This window comes from Phragmites australis, chromosome 2 (genome assembly GCF_958298935.1).
Source record: "Phragmites australis chromosome 2, lpPhrAust1.1, whole genome shotgun sequence".
Taxonomy (NCBI): domain Eukaryota; kingdom Viridiplantae; phylum Streptophyta; class Magnoliopsida; order Poales; family Poaceae; genus Phragmites; species Phragmites australis.
Window position 1 is genome coordinate 48,431,315 of NC_084922.1, and position 24,026 is coordinate 48,455,340.

The 24,026-nt window shown below is 43.1% G+C and overlaps 3 protein-coding genes across 3 annotated transcripts; 2 read left to right on the forward strand and 1 right to left on the reverse strand.

Annotated features, from left to right (window-relative positions):
• The first annotated feature begins 7,396 nt into the window (after positions 1-7,396).
• On the forward strand, positions 7,397-10,828 carry LOC133910208 (signal peptide peptidase-like 3). The gene is made up of 13 exons (XM_062352719.1): positions 7,397-7,824; positions 7,924-8,194; positions 8,271-8,390; positions 8,476-8,600; positions 8,769-8,954; positions 9,030-9,064; positions 9,167-9,323; positions 9,452-9,505; positions 9,607-9,699; positions 9,794-9,933; positions 10,043-10,113; positions 10,195-10,275; positions 10,368-10,828. The coding sequence occupies exons 1-13, from the start codon at positions 7,669-7,671 to the stop codon at positions 10,430-10,432; spliced, it is 1,554 nt and encodes a 517-aa protein (XP_062208703.1). The 5' UTR covers positions 7,397-7,668; the 3' UTR covers positions 10,433-10,828.
• Positions 10,829-13,076: 2,248 nt separating this feature from the next.
• On the forward strand, positions 13,077-15,986 carry LOC133909449 (protein YLS7-like). Its single transcript, XM_062351884.1, has 3 exons — positions 13,077-13,802; positions 13,966-14,243; positions 14,907-15,986. Exons 1-3 carry the CDS (start codon positions 13,352-13,354, stop codon positions 15,702-15,704), a joined length of 1,527 nt encoding a protein of 508 aa, XP_062207868.1. The 5' UTR covers positions 13,077-13,351; the 3' UTR covers positions 15,705-15,986.
• Positions 15,987-22,463: 6,477 nt separating this feature from the next.
• Positions 22,464-23,589, reverse strand: LOC133910209 (uncharacterized). The gene has a single exon (XM_062352720.1). The coding sequence runs from the start codon at positions 23,487-23,489 to the stop codon at positions 22,611-22,613; it is 879 nt and encodes a 292-aa protein (XP_062208704.1). The 5' UTR covers positions 23,490-23,589; the 3' UTR covers positions 22,464-22,610.
• Positions 23,590-24,026: the final 437 nt, after the last annotated feature.

The window sequence follows — 24,026 nt, forward strand, 5'->3', positions numbered from 1 at the left end:
GCCTGCTACTCGAACTTTTCCTCTGCCACCTCCTCAGCTTCTCCGCGATAGGCTTCTCAGCGACAGCTGCATCGCACCTCACCCCGGCCAACCTCCCACTGCTACCGAATCCCCACCTAACACCTCTCGAGCAGCTCGCCGCTCTACTCCCCCGTGCCGCAACCGAGCTCGCGGACGGAATCCCCACCTAAAACCTCTCGAGCAGGTCGCCGTTCTACTCCCCTGTGGCGCAACCGAGCTCGTGGCGGCCACCCCCCTCCTCTTCAACATCCTCCACCTCTTCTCCTCGGCTTCTCCGTGGCAGGCTGCTTAGCGACAGTTGCGTCGCACCTCACCCCGGCTAACCCTAACACCTCTCGAGTAGCTCGCCACTCTGCTCTGTTGTTGCGCAACTTCACCCCGGCCAACCCTAACACGTCTTGAGTAAATCGCCACTTTGCTCTCCCGTCGCGCAACCGAGCGATATGTGTGGATAAGGAACTGAGGTGGTAGCGGCCTAGCGGGTGGACAAAAGGATGACGCGTGGATTCGTTTCCGTTTAGATGTGTATACGTATTCGTTTAGGCGTGGCGTGGATGCGTGTCCGAAACAAATTCAAGCGAAGACGCATGTATATTTATCTGTTCGTGCGCACGATGTCTTTGGTCTCATTGTGCCAAGTCCCAGTCTTTCATATCTACAAAACAATCATTTTTTCTCACGGTACTTTGCCCATATGCTTTGATTGGGTTAGGCTAATTATGTATTTGGAATAATTAGACTGACTACACGCCAGAATAAATTCAACACCATTTCTCACGATTCTCAATCATCTTCAATCAACAAGGTATTATCATTTTTATTATATTTCAATATATTTCTGCCTATCAATTTTATCCTTAAATTTTGTGATCTAATTCCTCTGAAACCTTTGTAGTTAACAGACAACTGATTCTATCCATCGTATTCTTCAATCTTTGTCAATCATACAATTTTTATTTAAGAAAACAGAGAAAAGGTATGATCAATTATCTTATATTATTCTCAGCAGAAATTCTAAACTACTTTTACTCAATCAATCCATTGAATTCAGATTGCTTTCTCGCCCAACTCGCCGATTGATTTTTTGGTAGAACATCATATATTGGTTGCTTGCTAGATTCTTCAAACCATACTCCATTAACACTTCTGGTACGTTCCATGCCCATCTCTGTACATATTATTATATCAAAAAAGACAAATAAAAGTATCACACAAGATGACAAAAAAACGATATTATCATATTATATCAATTTGCTTCTATATTTGTCCCTGTATCTATTTTACGTGCTAATTAATTCTATTTTTTAAGAGAAATTTTTAGTTTCAAATGAGTTGAAACTCCTATATATGTAAAATTATAAAACTATCGATAACTCACTACAATTAATAGCTTAATGCAAAGGAAGAGTGCTCCACATATGTTCATATATTATTTAAATTCCAATATGTAACAAACTATCTTTCATGTTACCTTAAGTACAGTTCTGAAACATGCACCTCAATGGCACACCAATCAAGAGGACAAGCATTGTTGAATAGAAAAAGGAGGAAAGAACAACTTGACTTGAAAAAAAACAAAAGACAACCTGTAAATGTAGAAGAAACAAGCAAGATAAACTCAAGAGTACGAAGAGTTAAAAGAAAGGAAATACTTCAGCAAAAAAAGGAAGCGAAGCGTGCAAGAACAGACAATTACGTGCAAAACCAAGATTCAATCAACCAAGGATCCAGCAGTACCAAGCGTTTAGAAAATATTGACAGCAAAATATGGAACTTTGGAAAACCAACATGCAGATGCAAGAATTGCAATGCTCTGCTATGGCACGAGGAAAGACTGACTCCCAATGTTGGAACAAAAAGTCCATCTTTTGGAATATGCTGCAAACAAGGAAAAATCAGCCTGCCTCCACAAAAGGAGCCTCCATCTTATCTCGAGAACCTCTTGAAAGGTGAAGAAAAAGAATCAAGAAACTTCAGAGAAAACATCAAGTCCTATAACTCAATGTTCGCATTTACATCCACCGGAGGAATTGTGGATAAAGAGATAAACAAAGGGTACGGACCATATGTTTTTCGAATGCATGGCCAGAACTACCACCACATTGGAACTCTTCTTCCTGAAGAAGGCAACAAACCACGCTGGGCGCAGCTATACATCTATGATACCGAACATGAGGTAGCAAATAGGATAAGTGCATCGGGATGCAAAGAAGAGACATCATCAATTGATCCTAGCATTGTCGCCGGTCTTCAGAACATGCTAGATGAGAACAATAGCCTAGCCAAAACATTTAGAATGGCACGGGATAGATTCAGAGAAGAGGGCTATCATGACTACACGCTTCGATTAATAGGAAAGCGAGATAGAAATGGGACACATAGCTTGCCTTCAGCATCTGAAGTTGCAGCCTTGGTTGTGAGAGATCCAAGTGAAGATAGCGAAGGGCGTGACATCATAGTCGAGTACAAAGACATGATGCCCAAAAGAATATCAGAAATCCATCCAAAGCTCATGTCCCTACAATATCCGCTGCTCTTCCCATACGGAGAAGATGGATTTACACTCTAAATACCATACAAATATAAAGCAGACGTTAAATACAAAAGGAGACATGTAACTATGCTAGAATACTATGCATACTATCTTCATCAGCGTCCAGGTGAATCAATGTTACTGCTGATGTCAGGACGTCTATCACTGCAATTTTGGGTTGACGTTTTCACATGCATCGAGCAAAATAGACTAAACTGGATCAGGCACAATCAAGGAAAGCTTAGAACAGAACTTTACAGCGGTTTGCAAGATGCTATACAACGAGGAGACACTAGAACAGACCAGGTCGGGAAAAGAATATATCTACCTTCAAGTCATACAGGAAGTCCAAGAAACAAGGCACAAAACTTCCAGGATGCAATGGCAGTATGTCGTTGGGTTGGATACCCAAACCTCTTTATAACATTCACATGCAATGCAAAGTGGCTAGAGATACAATATATGCTAGATGAAGGAAGAGACAAACAAACACCAGCAAACCGATCTGATGTTGTAGTACGAGTCTTCATGATAAAACTGAGAGAACTACTACGAGACATAGTGAAAGGGAAACACTTCGGAGAAACCACATCAGGTTAGCACCATCAAACATCAATATTTAATTAACATTTATTTAATAGTCATAGTTTTTTACTACTCAACTAATAACTATGATATTTAATTACAGTCATCTACACAATAGAGTTCCAAAAACGGGGGCTCCCTCATGCACACATCCTAATATTTCTTAAAGACATAAACAAGTGCCATGATCCAACACAAATCGACGATATAATATCTGCTGAGATCCCAAACAAAGAAGAGGACCCTGAGGCATATGCAACTGTTGAGAACTTCATGATGCATGGGCCATGTGGAGAGGCAAACAAAAATTCCCCATGCATGATGGATAACAAATGCACCAAACACTTTCCAAAATCATTCAATTCTGAGACAACAATTGACAAAGATGGATTTCCCGTATACAAGAGGCGAGATGATGGGAGACAGATAAAGAAGGGCACAATCATGCTTGACAATAGATTTGTCGTGCCTTACAACAGGGATTTGCTGGTCAAGTTCCAAGCTCATATAAATATTGAATGGTGCAACATGTCTAGGTCAATCAAATACCTATTCAAATATATTCACAAAGGCGTTGACTATGTTGTAGGTTTACTAAAGGAAAAAGGATCATCAGAAGATGAAATAGACGAGATCAAGAAATACCTAGAAATGAGATACATATCAACAACCGAAGCATGTTGGAGACTATTCCAATTTGATCTACATTACCAAGATCCACTGGTTGAGAGGCTAAATTTCCATATAGAGAACGAGCAGCAAGTCATTTTCCCAGACTCGACCGATATACAAAAAATAGTGAGAAAAGAAGGAGTGAAAATTACTAAGTTCACTGAATGGATGGAGACAAACAAACAGTATGAAGAAACAAGAGAACTAAAATACGGAGATTTTCCTACTAAATGGGTATGGCACAGCGACAAGAAAAAATGGGAAAAACGAAAAAAAACATTATGCAATAGGAAGAATCTACTACGTACATCCAGCAAGTGGAGAGAGATATTATCTCAGGATGCTACTCAACACCGTCAAAGGATGCACATCATACGAGGACATCAGGACAGTAGCTGGAGTCATCCACTCAACATTCAAATCAGCATGCCAAGCATTGGGATTTCTTGATGACGACAATGAGTGGATCGACTGCATCAACGAGGCAGCTAACTGGGCAACTGGAATACAATTACGCCAACTATTTACCACAATAATGTGCCACTGTGAGATAACAGACCCAAAGTTATTGTGGGAATCAACATGGGAAGCACTCTCCGAGGACATACAACACAAGAGAAGGATTATCCTAAATTTTCCAACGCTGAAGCTGACTGATTCTCAAATGAAAGCATACACTTTGATTGAGATAGAGAAATTAATGAGACAAGCTGGAAAGTCAATGAAGGATTATCCGGAAATTGAATTGCCAAACGCAGATGAGTTTGAGGAACTTGGTAACAGACTTATAAATGAAGAGGAAAATTATGACAAGGACAAGCTGAAGGATGAACACCTCACCATATTCAACAATCTTAATCACGATCAAAAAGAAGCATTTGGAGTAATTATAGAGTCAATAGACAAAAAACTAGGAAAGCTAATATTTGTTGAAGGATACGGCGGCACCGGAAAGACATATTTATGGAAAGCCATTACGACAAAGCTACGTTCCGAAGGCAAGATAGTACTTGCAGTGGCTTCATACGGCATTGCTGCTCTACTACTCCAAGGCGGAAGAACAGCTCACTCCAGATTCCACATTCCACTTAACATAACAGATGAATCTACATGTGAAATCAAGCAAGGCTCACATTTGGCAGGGCTGCTAAATAAGACATCGCTAATTTTGTGGGATGAGGCTCCAATGACACACAGAAACTGCTTCGAGGCACTTGACAAAAGTCTAAGAGATATCCTCAAGTTTAAAAATGAAAATACTGAGATAAAACCATTTGGTAGCATGACAGTTGTGCTAGGTGGGGACTTTCGACAAATCCTTCCAGTGGTACCTAAGGGAAGGAGAGAGCATATAGTAAATGCATCAATCAAGCGCTCATATCTGTGGAAACACTTTGAAATATTAAAGCTCACACAAAACATGCGGCTCAATTGTATATCAAATAACATGATAGAACAGCAGCAGGTTGCAGATTTTGCAGAGTGGATACTTAATATTGGTGATGGCAAAACAGCATCAGATGTCGGAGAAGAGTTCATAAAAATTCCATGTGATCTACTGCTAAAAAAAGGAGATGACCCCAGACAAACAATTGTCAAAAGCACGTATCCAGACTTGATGTCTAACTACACAAACAGAAATTTCCTTGAAGAAAGAGCCATATTGTGCCCAAGAAATGAAACAGTCGAGCAGATAAATGACTATATCATAAGCCAAATAAAAGGTGAAGAGGTGACTTACCTAAGCTGTGACTCTGTATGCAATGCATCAACAAACAACATGGAGCACATGTACCCTAAGGAGTTTCTCAATACCTTGAAGTTCCCAGGGATTCCAAACCACGAACTGAAGCTCAAAGTCGGACTGCCAGTAATGCTCCTTAGAAATATCAACCAATATGCAGGGTTATGCAACGGTACAAGAATGACAATCACTCAACTTGGAAAAAATTCCATCGAGGCACAAATAATTACTGGAACACATGTGGGCAACAAAGTAACTATACCACGAATAATCATGTCACCAAGCGATACAAAGTGACCGTTCAAGCTAAAAAGAAGACAATATCCTTTGTCAGTTTGCTTTGCTATGACTATCAATAAGAGTCAAGGACAGTCACTTAACAAGGTTGGATTATATTTGCCTAAACAAGTATTCTGCCATGGATAATTGTACGTGGCATTATCTAGAGTCACAAATAGAAAAGGTTTGAAGGTGCTAATCGACGACTCAGAAAGTCAAGCTGACGACATGGCAAAGGACATTGTGTACAAAGAAATTTTATAATTTATTTTTCATTCAATTCCTGTATATATAGATATTTCTAAAGTTTAATATGGACTATCAATTATATAAAAATGATGTATCAAATTCAATTAGCCCAATTTCTTTGAAACTGCAAAATTCTAGTGTGACACAGGATTCGTCACTCAATGTCTCACTTGGGGTCTGTTTGGCCGAGTTCTGGCTCGAATTTTTAGAATGGGTTATTTTTAGTTTTATAAGTTTTTACAGCTAGAGCTATAGATAGATTAAGGATTTTAAGTTGAGATATCTTATTCTTATTTTGGATCGAAAATGTATATTTTTTATCTCACCTTTGAGGGAGTCTCTAGCAAAGGAGCTGAGACTATTTGGAGATGCAAACTCCATCTTAGGATTAAAGTTGTGGTAAATGCTTCATAATAAGCTCTTTGTTGCCACGTCTCTCGAGAAAAGGAGGTGAAAAGAAAGTGAGATATGTTCTCTTTGTGGCAAACTAGAAACTGTCGATCATATCTTCTTCGGATGTGTGATTGTCCAGTGCATATGGAGTGTTGTGCGTAAGACTTTTGGGTGGAATAACTTCTCTTGTTCGGTAGCTGATTTATGGGTAAGTTGACTCCCGATGATTCTCCATATTTCTCAAAAGCTAAGGTTATTCCTTTTTGCAGGTCTGGCGTTGGCTATGTGACGATCTAGGAACAAAATGGTGATTGAGAAGAAGTTCTCAAACAAGCTGCATGAAATCTTACACATTGTTGTGTCATTTCTGCAAAATTGGAACATTCTTCTTAGAGCAGACAACAAGCTCAAGGTTGATAGCATTACGAGAGATCAGGGAGTGAGCTCGTGCTTTATTCCCACTGGGGGTTGATGTCTGATGTTTTCGAGCTTTGGTGCCCTTAGAACCTGGGTAATAGGATAGATGTGCTCCGGATTGTCTCTTTATCTGGTTGTGTGTTGTGTGTGGTTGCTACGACCTTGTATGGTGCGCTGGTATCCCCAATCTTTTTTTTGTTGTTTGTTTTCTTTGTTCCTGGACTCTTTCGTTTGGTTTTAATCGATGTCTTTCTCTTTTAAAAAAATATATATTTAAACCACTTTATTTTATCCTACGAACCTAAATCGTGATTCTTATATGGATCTTGAAACTAGAAACCAATCAGAGCCCATGTGACCTCAGATTTGATCAATCAAACATAAACTCAGTTCAATCTATCTAAACAGATACAACCAAACAAAAAATTTTATTTTACAAATATGACTCTACGCAACCTGCTTATATGATGCATACAATACCAACCAATCACATCATTTGAACGAACCAAGCAAGAGCCATACTACCAACCAAGCAAGAGCCATACTAACAAGAAGAGAAAAAAACTTCCTGTGCTCGTTCATGACGAAACCCCGGGAACACCGGGCGAGCTCGGGTGAAACGACAGCCACCCCCAGTTTTAGGGCATGTAGACACCTACAGTCCTACACACACGGCGCATGCACCGATGCATGCAGCTAATTCTCGCAGGGGACGACTGGCGCCTGCGCACGACGACGGCGACTTTGGTCCTCGCGCGCGGCAATCCGGCACGCCATGGCGATCCCGGCCACATCTCCTCGCGGCCGCCTCGGCCTCCTCCTATGCGTCCTCCTCCTCGCGTGCCGGGCGCCGCCCGCCGTCGGCGCCGATTCGGAGTTCGAGGACGGGATTTCGCCAAAGTTCCCCGGCTGCGACAACACCTTCCAAAAGGTTTGTACGGACGTAACCATCGGTGCCGTGCCGTGGCCCGTGCGTGGCTATGCATGTCACTAACACGACTCTAAGAAATCCGATGATCCGCGCACGCAGGTGAAAGTGATGTACTGGGTGGACGGCGACGAGCGGAACAGCCTCACCGGGATCACCGCGAGGTTCGGTCAGATCCTGCCGGACATCGCGTCCGACAGCCAGAAGCAGCAGGCCGTCGTTCCCAGCCCCAGGAGCAGCTGCGCCAAGTCATCCGCCCAGCTCGCCAACTCCGTAGCGGTGGCTGAGCGCGGGGAGTGCACGTTCCTCGAGAAGGCGAAGACGGCGGAGTCCGGCGGGGCGGCGGCGTTGCTCCTGATCAACGACGTCGACGGTATGCCAGGTCCCGCAGTTAGCATTTCGTTGGACATTGCATCTTTGCATCGTTGTGAAACTAGCTCTTCTTGCAGATCTGCAGAAGATGGTATGCACCGACAAGGACCCGCCTCCCGACATCACCATCCCGGTCGTCATGGTGTCACAGTCTGCGGGCTTCAAGATCCTGTCAGCCATCGAGGATGGGGCAAAGGGTAAGATTGCATTTCTCGCACTTGTGTTCGTGTACCATGATTCTGATATCTAATCAGATTTGGGGCGATCGCTTACAATTTGCAGTGGACATTCTCATGTACGCGCCGGAGAAGCCGTCCTTCGATGGCGCCATACCTTTCCTCTGGATGATGGCCGTCGGTACAGTGGCCTGTGCCTCCGTGTGGACTGTCGTCGTTGTCGGGGAAGAGGTATGAGGACAAATTTTGTGAAAAATGTTGGGTAGAGTTTATTTTTGTAAACCTTCATTTTTGGAAAACAAAAGGAGGAGTGATCAACAAAACAAAACTATGATCTGTTGAAATGAATGGACGCAATTACAACGTGACGACTTTAGGCACCTGTCTTCTTTGTTCTAGCCTCGTAAGAACGCACCTTCACTGGGTGGAGAGGAAGATCCCGAATCCGAAATCGTGGAGCTGAAAACCAAAACCGCGCTTGTGTTCATCGTCACGTCGTCGCTTGTGCTGCTGTTCCTCTTCTACTTCAAGTCCAGCTGGTCTGCATGGCTGCTGGTTTTTCTCTTCTGCCTAGGTGGTCTCCAGGTACGTACGTACCCAATCTGAAACAACTTTCTTCAGTTGATCAACTCTCATTCTTGATGGCCCAATTATTTTCAGGGATTGCACTATGTTGCCTCAACTCTCATTCTAAGGTGTGATCACCGACACAAAAAAAACTTTTGCATTCTGATGACATCATTGATATGGATGATAATACTTGTTGTTGCTAACTGTTGAGAAACTGATGTGCACAGACTATGTGACCGGTGTCGCGATGCGAAAGTGAAGCTCCCAGCCATAGGGAATGTGACGGTGGTGACACTTGTCATCTTACCGTTAGCCCTGATCATCGTCGTTTATTGGGCTGCACACCAGAGTTCATCGTTTGCTTGGGTTGGGCAGAACCTCATGGTATGATGTGCTTGTGTTCTAACTTCTAATAAGTGCAGGGTGCTCGATCTCCTGGTTATGCAGTATCTGCTCCTTTAACTAATGTTTACGTTCACTGCTCGCTGACATATATGATTCTTCTTGATCAGGGAATCTGTATGATGATTCTTGTGTTGCAAGTGGTCCATATGCCAAATATAAAAGTAGGGTCGTTTTGGACGTGCTCCGATATGATATGTTCAGCAATGAACCTTTCCTTCATCCACCTTGTGCACCTCTCTGACGCGCTGAACATCATTTTCAGGTTGCATCAGCCCTTCTTATCAGTGCTTTTCTGTATGACATATTCTGGGTGTTCATATCACCCCTCATATTCAAGAAAAGCGTCATGATCACAGTAAATTTCACTCTCTCCTTTTTAAGAAAAAAATACAAATGCTTGTGAGACATCATGTTCTTAGCATATTCAAACGAAATACTGCAAAATTTAGGTTGCTCGTGGCAGCGACGATGGACCAAGCCTTCCCATGGTACTGAAGATGCCAAAGGAGTTTGATTCATGGAACGGCTATGACATGATTGGATTTGGGGACATTCTTTTCCCTGGACTGCTTGTTGCTTTCAGTTTCAGGTAAACCAGAACTGGACTCTGAATCTATAGGGAATGTCAGTTAAGAACAAATAGCCTAGTGATCAGATGTTTCTTCTCCTGAAATTTACCAACTGTCCTTGACTTGCAGATATGACAGATCACACGGCAAGGACTTGACTGACGGCTATTTCCTTTGCCTAATGATCGGTTACGCCTTCGGTATGTAGCAGCCAGTCCATTTCTGAACTGCAGTTGCAGAAGAACAATGTTGCTTACACCGACATTGTTGTGCCAATGCAGGCTTGTCATGCACATATCTTGGCCTGTACATAATGAAGAGTGGCCAGCCAGCTCTGCTCTACCTCGTCCCTTCAACACTAGGTACCAGAGCAGCAGGCAGGCCGATGCAGTTTTCGACATTTCACCGAATAATCTCGAGTTCTGAAATTTGTTTCTGCAATGGAATGATGCAGGAGTTATCGTCACGTTGGGCGCCAGAAGAGGAGAGCTTAGTCAGCTCTGGAACGCCAAGGTATAGCCTGTGGAACGCTCCAAGTTGACAGGATGACATTGGTTGCAAGCTTGCAACACTGTTTTAGTTAGAGATATGATCATTGATCTGATGGTCTTGGCAATGTTATGCCGTCCATCAGGATGAACGTTGGTTAGAAATTCTCTTTGCTTCAGTGTACACTACCCACGCAAGGTTTGATTACTACTTACTACAGCCTGCTGCGTATACACTGCCTCTGAAAGTCATTAGGGTGACGTAAATTTGAGCAAGATTAGATTACCTTCTTTGTTGGTATGTTTAAATTTAATCGTATGCAATGTGAAGTAACAATTATCACGTGAACGAGCCTAGCATACTTATTTAAGGTGATTATGAATTGTAACATTCATATTTATTTAGGATGGGTATGCACTAGTCGAGCCTAGCATATTTATGTTTTTTAATTATGAAAAATCTATTAGTTAATTTTACACTGTAAATTTAGATCAAATAGTAAAAGTAGTTTAAATTTTGTAAAAATGTCTATTCATCTCTCTAAGTGATATCAGTGTCCTTTCACTTACAACATACATAGCATTATCAATTAATTACGAAACACGGACTTCAGTTAGAAGGTCTTAATAAGTAGATGAGATTGCGAGTGAAAAAATTATCCATAAAATTGAGTTGGAACAAATGTCCATATCGAATAAGATAATAGTGGTTGTTGATTCCGTCTTGTAATATATTAGCAATACTTATATGTAATCTCACTTGAGTCATGTTTATGACACCAGGTGATGTGATAGTAACACTAGCATGACTATAACAACATGTAAGAAAGAGATTGATGGCGTGACCTCTCTACCATAAGTTATTCACATAAACCTGTTTAGTTATAACATGGCATGCCATTTTACCCCTCCTTGACATTTCAACATAGACTTGTTAACGAAAAAAGTGGTGTTACCATTGACGATCATACTAGAGATGCATGTCAGAATGTATGCACATCATCACTCAATTATCATGTCAACCGTATATCTAATCTATTTTTTCTAGAACATCTAACATATTTTGCTGGACATAAAAAATAATATAAATGGGTAAAAACTTTTAAGGATCGTCGAAGAAGCTGAAGCTTACGTGTAATTTTCATTTTGGAGATAACACGAGTCCGCAAGTTTTCGGTAGTTACATTTTTTTTTCCTGCGCAAGGGACACCAAACTCCAAACATCCATGGTGGGGTGGTGCACCTAACAATTTCCAACGCTCTTTTGTATGCATCCCAAGGTGCGGGGCTGCCCATTTCTGTTTTTTCCTCTCTTTTTTCCTTTTCCCTTGCCCGCGCTCGGCTTTATGCATTTCATGGCCATCTTTTTTGTTCGGGTGTGAATTGTGAGGAGAGGAGCAAGAGCATGCGACCGTAAAACTTATTTACCTTCTTTGTTGCTATACATGCATCTCTTTTGGTCTTGGCAATGTTATGCCATCCATCAGGATGAACCTTGGTTAGGAATTCTCTTTGCTTCAGTGTACACTACCCACACAAGGTGTGATTACTATTTACTACAGCCTGCTGCGGTATGCACTGCCTGTGAAAGTCATTAGGGTGATGTAAATTTGAGCAAGATTGGATTACCTTCTTTGTTGGTATGTTTAATCGTATGCAATGTTAAGTAACAATTATCATTCACAAGCTGCTCCATTTTCTGGGTGTTGAAACAATACTGGGAACTCAGTATGCTCAGTTCTTGCAGAGTTGCAGTGCGTACGCTTTGATAGATTAGATCAATGCTCAGCGGATTCATCACCCAAGCAATTTCCAAGAATCATAAGAACCAAACCCCTGTACCGATCTCTTTCCAGTTTCCACACTGCAAGGATGAAGAGAAGAAAAATAGCGGCTAGTGAGAGCAATGGCGGATTTAGAATAAAAATAACTGGATGTTCCATTTGTTAAGTTAAAAGTTCAGTGTTCTACTTATTAGATTAGAAGTGTCCTATAAATTTGATACATATGATGTATCACTGAAAAATAAAAAATTATTTGGTGCTCTATACACCTCAGTTTTAAACGTTGATCCACCCCGAGTGAGAGTAGGACATCTCCGAGACGTGCTATTGAAGTTTGAGTTAGGCAAACATGTGAGTTTGTAATCTTCAGTTTTTTTTAAAAAAAAAAAGAACAAAAGCTTTAATGATGTGGTTAACTATACTCTTTGTAAGTATTAACATTGTCACAATGTCGGTGTGATGCCATATAGGAAATGTGTTAGATAAGATGTTGGTTGTGATGAGGTGGTAATATGAATTTGGCTACATCTTAGGACATGAAATAACTGCTCTACGGGGCCTGTTTAGAAATTTTCGAGTTAGGTATCTCTATCTCCGAAAATATAGAGTCAGAGGTGTAGCTCTGACAAATAGAATATGTAAGTGGGTCTAGCATCTTCCAATTAGGTAGGTATGTTTAAAATGTAAGAATCTCAAAGAAAATTTGCTAGAATTTTATGAAGAATAGTCCAATTTTGCAGTAGTTAATTTGACCATAAAATTGGACGGATGGAAACCGGAAAGACACGTCGCCGCTGGCGCTGTTTTTTCTTCCCAATGCATTTATTTGACCACAAGATGGGTGCTTAACTGTTTACCACTGAAAGCTAACCTGATCAGTAAACAACCACCTTCCTTCCACACGCTCTCTCTCTCTCTCTCTCTCTCTCTCTCTCTCTCCTTCTCCTGCCTCGTGTCCTGCCGGCTCCGACCACGAGCACCGCCGCTCCCGCTTCCCGGCCCCGAATCGATCCCCCCCCCCCCCCAAAAAAAAAAAAATCCACGCCAGTACGCCTTCTCCGTCTCGTTACCTCCACATATCTGTTCCTTCCCTTCCTGGATCTGAATTTCGTCGCGCGTAGCGTAGATGCGGTTCGGATGGGAGGATTGATCTCGTCGGAGGGCCCATGCCGATGAGCTTGCCGGGAAGGAAGGCCCCGACGGGGGGCGCTGGAGTCCGGCGGTGGCTCGTCACCGTCGTCGTGTCGGTGGTGGCGCTGGTGCTGACCCTTGTGGTGATATCGCTTTCCGTGGGCTCGTCCCTGCCTCGGACGTCGCTGCAAAATTACCTCCCCGTCGGAGCTAATGGCTTGGGAAAGCTGCCGTCTTCGGTTCAGCATGCTGATGGGGGCAAGAATGATCCTGCAATTGGCGTTCCATTGCATGGGGAAGAGGTGTTGCAGGGTGTCCGGGAACCCTTGGTGGAGGGGAATGGTCAGGGTGGTGATGTGAATTCAGGCGAGCAGTCCGGTCATTCAGGAACAATTGATAGCAAAGAGCCGGATCCAGTTGCTACTGATGCTACCACGTCGACACTCAGCGAGGATTCATCAAATGGATTTCAAAAGGCAGAGCAAGGTGACATGCTAGTTCATTTCCCTGAGATTTCTTTGCAGCATTTCAAAAACATGAAACGGGATGTGATTTGTCATTGTACTGTAGTGATTTGTTAGATTTATCGTGATAATGGAGTACCTGGGGTAGCAGAAATTGATCCTCGTTCCATATTGTGATTGTGCAGGTACCTGCGATCTATACCATGGGGAGTGGGTTCTTGATTCTTCTGGGCCGTTATACACAAACAACTCTTGCCCTATTATCACACAGATGCAGAATTGCCAGGGAAATGGGCGACCAGATAAGGATTATGAGAATTGGAGATGGAAACCTGAACAGTGCACCCTCCCGCGCTTTGATGCAAGGAAGTTTTTGGAGTTGATGAGAGGCAAGACACTTGCCTTTGTTGGGGATTCAGTTGCTCGGAATCAGATGGAGTCCCTCCTTTGCATTCTGTGGCAGGTGAGATACCTGCTGGTACTGTTCATGATCTTATATTCACATTGTATAATTGAAGATAACCATGTCCTGCCAAATACTGTTTGTGACTAGTTTTGCTGACCTATATGTTTTCCCCTCCGAAAATTGGTATACAGGTACAAAATCCTAGGCCTTTCTACAGAAATTGCAGGGTTTAGATATTGTAGTCGATCCTATGTTTTCTCATGGAATGTGGAAGAATTCGGGATAAAATTGTAAGATAACCTTCACATAAAAGCCTATCGAAGCCGAAGAACTACTAGCGATGAGCAAAAGAACGTGAAGTAATTGGATCCTTCCTTGCATACTCTTATGGATAGGAAGCTCTATGAGTTAGAATTGCTTCAAAGTGTTTACTTCCTCGGCATATGAGGCTCCTCATATTTCAGAAATTCTTCTTTTAGGAGTTTGGGAGACTATTACTAAGATTATTTGCTTTTATTTTTTCATCATGTTTGGCATATTCATCTCTCCATACTGAGCACTTCTTAAGGTGCTTTTCTCCCGAGACTAGTGGAAATGTTATATGAAGGGCAACGTTAATCATTTTTGCACTCCAGCGTTGAATGCATTTGTAGCTTATGTCGTCAAGCAACATATATCCGCTTCGTTTTCTTGAAGCATGTGATGTTCTCCTTTTTGTAGGTAGACATCCCACAAAACCGTGGCAACAAAAGGATGCACAAGTGGCTCTTCAAGTCAACTTCAACAACTATAGCCCGTGTCTGGTCTTCTTGGTTAGTGCACAGGTCAACTGAAGCTGTGGGGATTGCTCCTAAGGGTCTTGATAAGGTTTTTCTGGATGTCCCTGATGAGACCTTCATGGAGTTTCTCCCAAGGTTTGATGTACTTGTCCTCTCCTCCGGTCACTGGTTTGCCAAACGATCAGCCTATATCCTGAATGGGAATGTTGTTGGAGGGCAGCTTTGGTGGCCTCGTCAAGCAGGAAAGATGCAGATCAGCAATGTTGATGCTTTTGGTATCTCTGTTGAGACTTGCCTGACTGCTGTTGCGACTAACCCAAATTTCACAGGTATAGCTATTGTGCGCTCGTGGTCACCAGATCATTATGAAGGTGGAGCATGGAACACTGGTGGATCATGCACTGGAAAGGTCAAGCCCTTGGATGAGGTGGTGAGGAATGGTTTTACCGATGTGATGCATGAAAAACAGGTTTCAGGCTTCAGGAAAGCAGTGAAGAATGCAGGGAAACATGGCTCCACGTTGAAATTAATGGACATCACTGAACCCTTTGCGTTCAGAGCTGATGGGCATCCTGGTCCATATAGGAGTCCTGACCCAAACAAGAAGACACAAAGAGGGCCAGATGGAAAGCCTCCACCTCAGGATTGTCTGCATTGGTGCATGCCAGGACCAGTAGATACATGGAATGAGATGTTGCTAGAGATTATACGAAGAGAGTTCGAGAGAGATAAAAGCTGAAGAGCATGCCCTCACATGGTAGGTTCTGGCTCTGCGAAACATCTTGGCGTGTATAGCAGCAAAGCATGTTGTTTTTTCCACACATAGGAAGGAACGTAGCTTTCGATACTTAAGATTCACTGTACTTTTGTCTGACACATTCTTGGACATATCAATTCTTACCAAATTTTGTAGAACTGAAAACCCAATATTGTAAACTGGTGTTAAGTTCTCTGCCCGTGTACTAGTCAGCTTGGTATAAGAGAATGAGAATATAACCGGGGAAAAAGAGCTCATTATTTACTGTGGTGTTTTTAACTGTAGTTTTTGTGATTCTGCAAAATACAGCTCTTCTGTTGCAATCGGTCTGTCTTCTTCTATGCAGGCATTCTAGAAAGTGCATAAATGGTTTTTTGTCTTGCCTAGACACGTCTTTCTGGTTCAAATTATATGATATTGCTATGTTATTTCAGAAAGCAAGAGTACAAAAGGTAAAAGGAAAGGTCTATTCTCTTGCCACTTACCAGTTAGGTGGAGACTGTTACTTCTCTGGCTGCAGAAACTGCGTGTTGTGACTGTCATTAGTTTGCTAGTAACAGGTTGGTGCATCTAGTCCTTTCGATGACCTTTATACTAATAAAAGGTGCGAATAAAAGTCCCATTATGCTCCGGAAAATTGTATCCTGATGGAGCTAACTGATCAAATGCATGGTTACCAGGAGAAAATTTCCCTTCTTAATCGATGCGAAAAAAAGTGAAAGTGTAATAGATTACTATGTAAGATAGTAATATACTGGGTCTCTAGATGACGAGGCCAGTATTTGAAGTGGTAATATACTGGGTCTCTGTGAAAGGAAGCTATAATCTGAAGACTTTTTTTTAATATTACATTTTTTACTGATATTATAAAAATAATACAAAAAATAAGAAAATTGTAAAAATAACATGTTTTCACCTACCGTACGACGAAAATACTATTTTCGCCAAACGTGAAAGGAAGCTATAATCTGAATGTCTGATTGCTGTATGAAATTCAGTTTCAGACCAGCTTTCGATTCATCAGGAAAAGAAGAATGGAAAGTATTACGGATCCTGCCAAAGTTTATTCCCATCATGAGTTTAAACAATGTTCATGTGATGTGACCCTTCTCTAGTCAGTAACGTCAATTGCTGCAGCGACGAAGATAATATTGTTTTGTCAGCTGTCATCGGAGCTTTGATCTCGTCTATTGGGTTCTATGGTCTATGCCTGGAATATGCCACTTGGCCTTTGGCCCCCATGCTATCTCTTTCTCGAGCCATTTGCTCTAGCATTTTTTCCATATATTATGAGGGTTAATTTATGCCATAATATCATCGTCGGATGCTCTCTGCTATTCTTTTTGGTAACCATGCGAACAGCATGTTAATAATCTAGGACCTAGGCTTACCCACTACCCCAGTGAAGCGATAAGCAAAGGGATTAGCACGTTGTATGAGGCAGGAGGTGGCTGTTACGGCGTGCTTAGCAACAATAAGACTAGTACCCAGAATGAGATCGATGTAATTGTCAGCGTATGTAGCCCAAACTATCAACGACTTGACATACATAGGAATGGCCATTAGAAACACGTGCCTCTCACAAATCATAATCCCAATTGTTAACCCGTGATGAACGAAGAATCTTTCAGCACATCACAAGTTGGAATTTATAAGACTTGCAGTAGAACAATTCAAGCAATTGTCAAATCTAAACAAGTGTGTTAATGTTAAAATAGTGATATTAGGATAAGGGAGGAACTAAAGAAAAAAAAAGAAATGTTCAACACGATTAACATTCAGCTGCAAAACATACATTTTTTTATGACTGCGAAGTGTTGATCCTAATCCAACAAATCCTACCCATCTGGTCAATTGCAAGTGGACAACCATCCAGAGCTTGCCAACAATCTGCCATGCCTGATCTTTTCCTAGCAAAGCCTGGCCCAGGAGAATTTCCATTTTGACCAAGCATTTTTTCACCACTCAGGCTTTTCACGATTTTGTAATTTATGTCACGTCAAGCTGGCACTATCAACATTTTATCATTGTACACGTGCCGTATCATCTGTGCTCAGGTTTTCCCAATAATCTTATGCGCGTGATCCATGATCCCTCATAAACTAGTGGCTTGCTGACACATGGATGGGACTGTCCAATTCAGCTGGTGGTGTAGACCTAACCTGCGTTTCGGCACACAGAGAAGAACAGACATGCATGGAGTGCACCTCTCATGCAATGATGAATGATCCACAGGCCACTAGGCGAGTCACACATGCCCATATCTCCATTGCATACCACCAAATGGCTTGTAAGGGGTAGTTGCATCAATGCCATACATTATCGTGCTCTTCGCGATATCGGTGTCCAAATCAACCGCCACAACTTAAAACACTTTCTTAGAAAGAAAAAACGAGGAACAATCTACATGTTAGAGGAGCATGGCGCGCCATGTAGCTGCAACGCACATGAACTTGTCTAATTCAAGTGTAGTAGCAGCCAGTCGTTTCATAACCCGTCTGATTGATTGAGTTAAATCCTAGTGGTTAATCGAGTATCTTTTACGGATTTTCCACAATGATTTTAGTATATGAACCCGCGACATGGATTACACAGTAGCTGCATATATTATTGGTTGATTTGTCCACACTACTCTGAGATAACCGTAAGTTCAGCTAAAGTGTGACTATAAACGAAACAACCCCAGAACCATGCTCGACATCCCTCTCGATGCATCTGGGTCGATGACTCAAACTCCATATCTATCCAGTGAACAATCCAAGTGGGCGTTGGCTAAATCACCAGGGTGATAGATAGATATGATGGATCATTGTGTGGCTACTTCACCATCCGACGATGGAGGCTGGAACCATCCGAAAGCAAGGGGACATGACGACTGATCGTCCGTTTCCCGGTTGCCACCACCCGGGTACAAGTGTACAACGTCTCTTTCCCTTCGGCTAAGCTGTAGCCGCTGGCAGTGACGGATTCAGAATTGTAGGTGAGGATGGTTTAACTTGATATAATTTAACATGTCGACTGTGCTACAGTATTAAAATTACAGTAAAACTCAAAAGTTGGTGTAAATCTTGGAATGATCATACCCACCGTGCCAACTGCTGCCGCTGGCGTTTCTAGGTGGCTTCAGGAAGGAGCCAGTGCCTCATCAGCTGCCGGGTGTCTGATTCTGTGTACGTTGAGCTCGCGGGCGGTTCTGACGAGAGAGACGATGGAACTGAATGGGCACGGATGGCCCGCATGGGTGTCGAGTGTCGACAGGATGATGCATCGAAGTGGCAAGCCTCGTCGCCTCGTCGGTAGGCCCCACAACATTATGCCGTTATCCATCTAACTCGGGACCACTGGCAATTATTTCCGTCGCCTTTCTCCTACCCAATCCATTTTGTTTGATGTCAATAATTTTTGCATTTTGTTGCGTTGCATGAATTCTTCGGACTAAACCCTCTGCCGCGACCATGACACAGAAACCTGCATCACCAGAAATTGAGCTTAGAAACACTGGGATCCCGTGATCGATCGATGGGGTGGGTGATTACCATGCCTAAGCTAACCAAAGGCCTAAAGCTGAAGCTTGTTTGTCAAGGATCAGACTACGTTTATCGTGAATTGCTGATTTAACCAACTTATTAAAGAAATAGGGATGTTTAAAATAGACCGATCATAATGGAATATATAAGGGTTTTTATATAGTTTTAGATCTCCTTGAATAAAAATTCTATATCATATTTATCTTGCATTGATCTAAATATGTTACAAAGAATTGATTGCTAGTCTAGATGAATCTAAACCTAGTCGACAACTTCCTTACTTAGCTTATGTTGACTTGTCTTAGCTTCTAATGACTTCGTATTGCTTGTCATCCTCAGGGTCCCTGACTCTGTGTATATATGGAGGTGTCATACGTCATCTGGAGTTCTTATTCATGTTCTTGAAGATAAACCTCCGACTTAGGTCCCTACGGGTAATTTTCTTTTATCTGTGGATACTATTCCTGGAGATAGAGATATATCCTGATAATTACGGAAAACCTTGAGGTGTCTGGATATAGTAATTATCTAGTATTTATTGTCAAGCCTCTATCAATATATGAAATGAGGCTTCGACGGATTAAGTACATAATTAGGAAAGATAGGCCTTTTGTCTGACCATGTCATCGAGTAAGATCTGGGTCCCTGATTAGGGTGAATTTAACCGGGTTCTATGAATACTCAGATCACCTACTCAGAATTCCAAACACCTCTGAATTTTCAAGTGAGTCCTCGAGAAGGTGTTCCTTTCAGGTAGATTTTCTAGACAACCCGTGAATCATCCCATCCTTGCAAATGTATGAGAGAGATAAAACTTAGCGTTGGCCAAGCTCAAAAGTTGGACCATTGCAGCGGAAGTTTTACGTAGTGGTGAAGAGATTTTTTCCTCTTTTTATGACAAAAGATCATGATAATGTTTGGAAACTGAACATATTTTTCGATATAGTGCGCCAGCTCTACTGGTATTTCGTACCAACAGCCCTCACGTGTGTCGGAAGAGATCCCAAACAGAAAATGTGATAGGACCCCGTTACAGAAAGTCATAGCTTCGAGTAGTACTCCAAGACACCATAGTGGCTAGTTGGAGAATTACCAAGTTCGCTTAGGCTTTCTTCTGTAATCTGTGCTAGAGAATAGAAATTTATTCTTTTGTTGGTAAAAAATAAAAAGAATATAAATAAAATCGGTGAGACTTCTTAGGAACTCGATACTGAGGACATAACGATAACCTAACATGCTTAGTGTTACTCGTTTCCTCCTCCGGCTAAGGTAGGATGACTTTATCATTAATCGGAGAGCTTGATCGGATCAACCCTAGATCTATCATGAGTGAGAGGCGTCGTAGTCCCCAGGCACTTAGGGACACGATAAGGAATCTTTATCACATCCCGCGACGTCGTAACTTATAACATCATCCCCACGCGAAGGAAGGCACTTTGGCACATGCACAATATGTTGTCGTTAGCTCTTGTTATATTGTATCCATCTAGTCCTGATTGGTTTTTGAAAAAAAAAACTCAGATAGACAGTCAAAGATAATAAGCTAAAAACTACCGATCGTCCATTATGAATCAGCCAGCCAAGTAAGAGAAAAGAATTGAATGCTCATACTTCCCTTCTGATCGTAGAAACTCTTGTTTCCTGAAGTCGGTTCCCATGTGATCTTGTCCGAACTTATCCGAGTACGCGCGATAGGTAAAGGTACCCAGATTGTGACTTACTGTCGGTGTACCCGTCTTATGGGTGCCAGATGTTTAGTTTAGTCAATACAAAAAAGAAAGAGATTCAGACGACCTCACGAGAAATATAAATATTTACTAGTGTAAACTTACTCTTAGTACTTACACATAATTATTTTAGAGTTGGTCAACGATCCAAAAATTATCGAAGACTGATCCATCCTCTATTGCTAAGAGACCCAGGGTGAGTAGACTCGAACACCGTGTAGAGACCCTCCTATTTCGGAAATAGCTTGTTGCCGTTATGTTAACTATGAACAAGTCATAGAACCAAGTTCCCGGTTCGAAGGATATTTTGTGGATGTTCTGTTTATGGTAGCACCGGAGAGCTTGTTGGTAACACGCTGATCTTATCAATACTTGTGCAATTTTTTCTTCAAAAACATTGAGGTTGTCCTACCTTAAAACTTTACTCTGTAGTTTGTAATAAATAATTTGGTAGATTTGTTAGATTTGTAGGAATTTAAATGCTTTTCGCATTTGACGGGAATATTTCGTGTTGGATGCATTCGATAACATATTGTGATCTCCTTATTTACTTCTTCCTTCAATTTTGGACGAATCACAAGATAACACATATGAGTTTTTTTAAAGATTCAAACCTACTTGAGGATAATAACCCTACATCTTATTTGTCTTAAATTGATCTGATCCTATTACAATAAGGTTGGTGGCTAATCTAAATGAATCTAAAACTAGTCGACGACTTCTTTGCTCGGTTTTTATTGTCTTAACTTCTAATGACTTCGTATTGCTTGCCCCCTGCAGTTTCCCGACTCTGTATATATATGGAGGTGCCATACGTCATCTGAAATATTTATTTATATTCTTAAAGATAAATCTTCCCGATTACGGGACACTTTATGTGCCTACGGGTATTTTTTTTCATTCAAAGATCTCTTTCTTAAAGATAAATATATGATTTAAGAATTATAGAAAACTTAGGATGTCCAAATACGGTAATTGTCTATGATTCATCGTCGACCGATATACGAATTGAACCCCATTGCCTGGAGGCCGTTCTTCCAGCAAAGCATCTAGAAGTCTCTGTTTCTTAGTGCTTTTGCAGTGCTTACACGTTTAAGCATCTTTGTTGGAGCTAAGTATCGCGACAGAATAACTTTTTGTGAGCTTTTCACGCGACAAGAGAGTTGCTGTAGAATGGCTAGCATGTGCTTATCAGGATGCTGCTGATTTTCGAAGAGAGAATATCAAACGCAGATCATACTAGAAACACAGAGTCTGGCTTGGTTGTATTATAAAATATCGTCACCGACGAGCACGCCGCAACGAGAGTATATAATATAAACAACGCTATCATGTAATCCATGCTAATCCGATGTAGCAACACCTGCCCGCCGCGTACATCATTTCTACATTTTCTTTTCCCCTCTTTTAATCTTTCTGATGTATTCTAAGCAAAGATCAGGCCTTGAGCACTTAATGATTTCTCGTGTCACCTTTTTAAAATGATGTGCAAGAACAATTTGCTCTTGATAATCTCGAACAAAAATTTCTGTACAAAACAAGTTCAAGAGCAACTCAAAGTCGAAATGAAACTCTCGCACTAATATATCTACAAGAAACATCTTTCGATGATCTACCCGGAGAACACCGTGAAGCTACTTAATCCTCGCCACCGGCGCGGCGGCCGGAGGCATAAAGAACCCAACGGCACGGCACTTGACGTCCAGCCCGGCAGCACCCGGCATCGGCATGGCCCCGGCGGCCGCCGGCGAGGTGGTGGTCGACCTCTTGTAGGGCCCGAGCCACTTGGCGAGCATGTACCGTGTCTTGCGCCACGGCGGCACGTGAAGACCATGGGCGCGGAGCGACCGCCGCGCCGCGTCGGCCGCCACGCGCACCGCGCGCCCTACGGACTCCTCGCGCGCGACCACCGCCGACGCCGGCACCGCGGCCACGACGGCCGCGTACTCGGCCGTCGCGCGGGCGACCTCCAGCCCCGCCCGGAATTCGGCGTCCACAATGTACCTGCTCCTCGCCCCCCTCGCCACCGGCGCGACCACGTCGACGTACTCGTACGTCCCGGCTGTGATGCCGCCGGACGCCTCCCACCGCGACTTGCACACGCCGGCGTCGTACCCCGCGGCGTGCAGCCGCCGCATCACGGCGCGCCGGAACGCCGCCCCGTGCGCCCGCAGCGCTGCCTCCGCCTCCACCGCGGCCACCACGGCGGCCGCCAGCCTGATCCGGAACATGTCCTCCTCCGCCGGCGGGTCAAGCAGCTCCCGCACGGACGCCGCCGCCGCCGCCGCCCGCTGGGGACCGTCCGCGTCGTCGGAGTCATACTCTCCCGCACCCTTCGGCGCCGCTCCAGCGCCGTCCTCGCCACCGCCGGCGTCGGTCTCAAGAAACGCCTGGACGAGGCCGGAGAGGCACGCGGACGCGTCGTGGTCGCTGCCGCTGCTGGTGCACCCCGCGCCAGCGTCCCCGCGGAGGCGCGCGAGGACGGCGTCGTTGAGGCGGATGTACACGGCCATGTCGCCGGCGAGCGGCCTCGGGTCTGTCTCTCTCTCGGGGAGGTGGTGTGAGCTGCGACGGTGGGGGGAGGTGGACACCTCAGGACCCGGGTTTTATAGGGTGGTTGGCTCGGCGAAAGGTGCTCGACAGGAAAAAGGGTTTATTCCCAGGATTAACCATGGGATTAGCGGAGGTGGGGCACATAGGTAATCGACCTCATTAATTTGCTTAAGAAAAAAGGAATTCAAGAAGTGAACAGCGGAATATGCTCTCCTGATAGGCGTTTTGGGGAAGCTGGGCGCTAAAAATAGCTCCTTCTAGCTAGTAATTCGGTCGTGCCACGCAGTGGATTAGCTAGTGCCATTCCATGGAGCCGATGGCTGACATGCTACAACGTTTATCTTTTCTTACCTGATGCTTCCATCCACGGTTTGTTGCTGTTACAGGTTTCTACCGCCGAGAATTTAGTAACCGCGTTGTGAAGTTCCAGGCACGTGCTTGCAGGCAACCCTGCGTTTTTTTAGCGTCAAGGTAGAATAACAAAGCTCGTACATAGT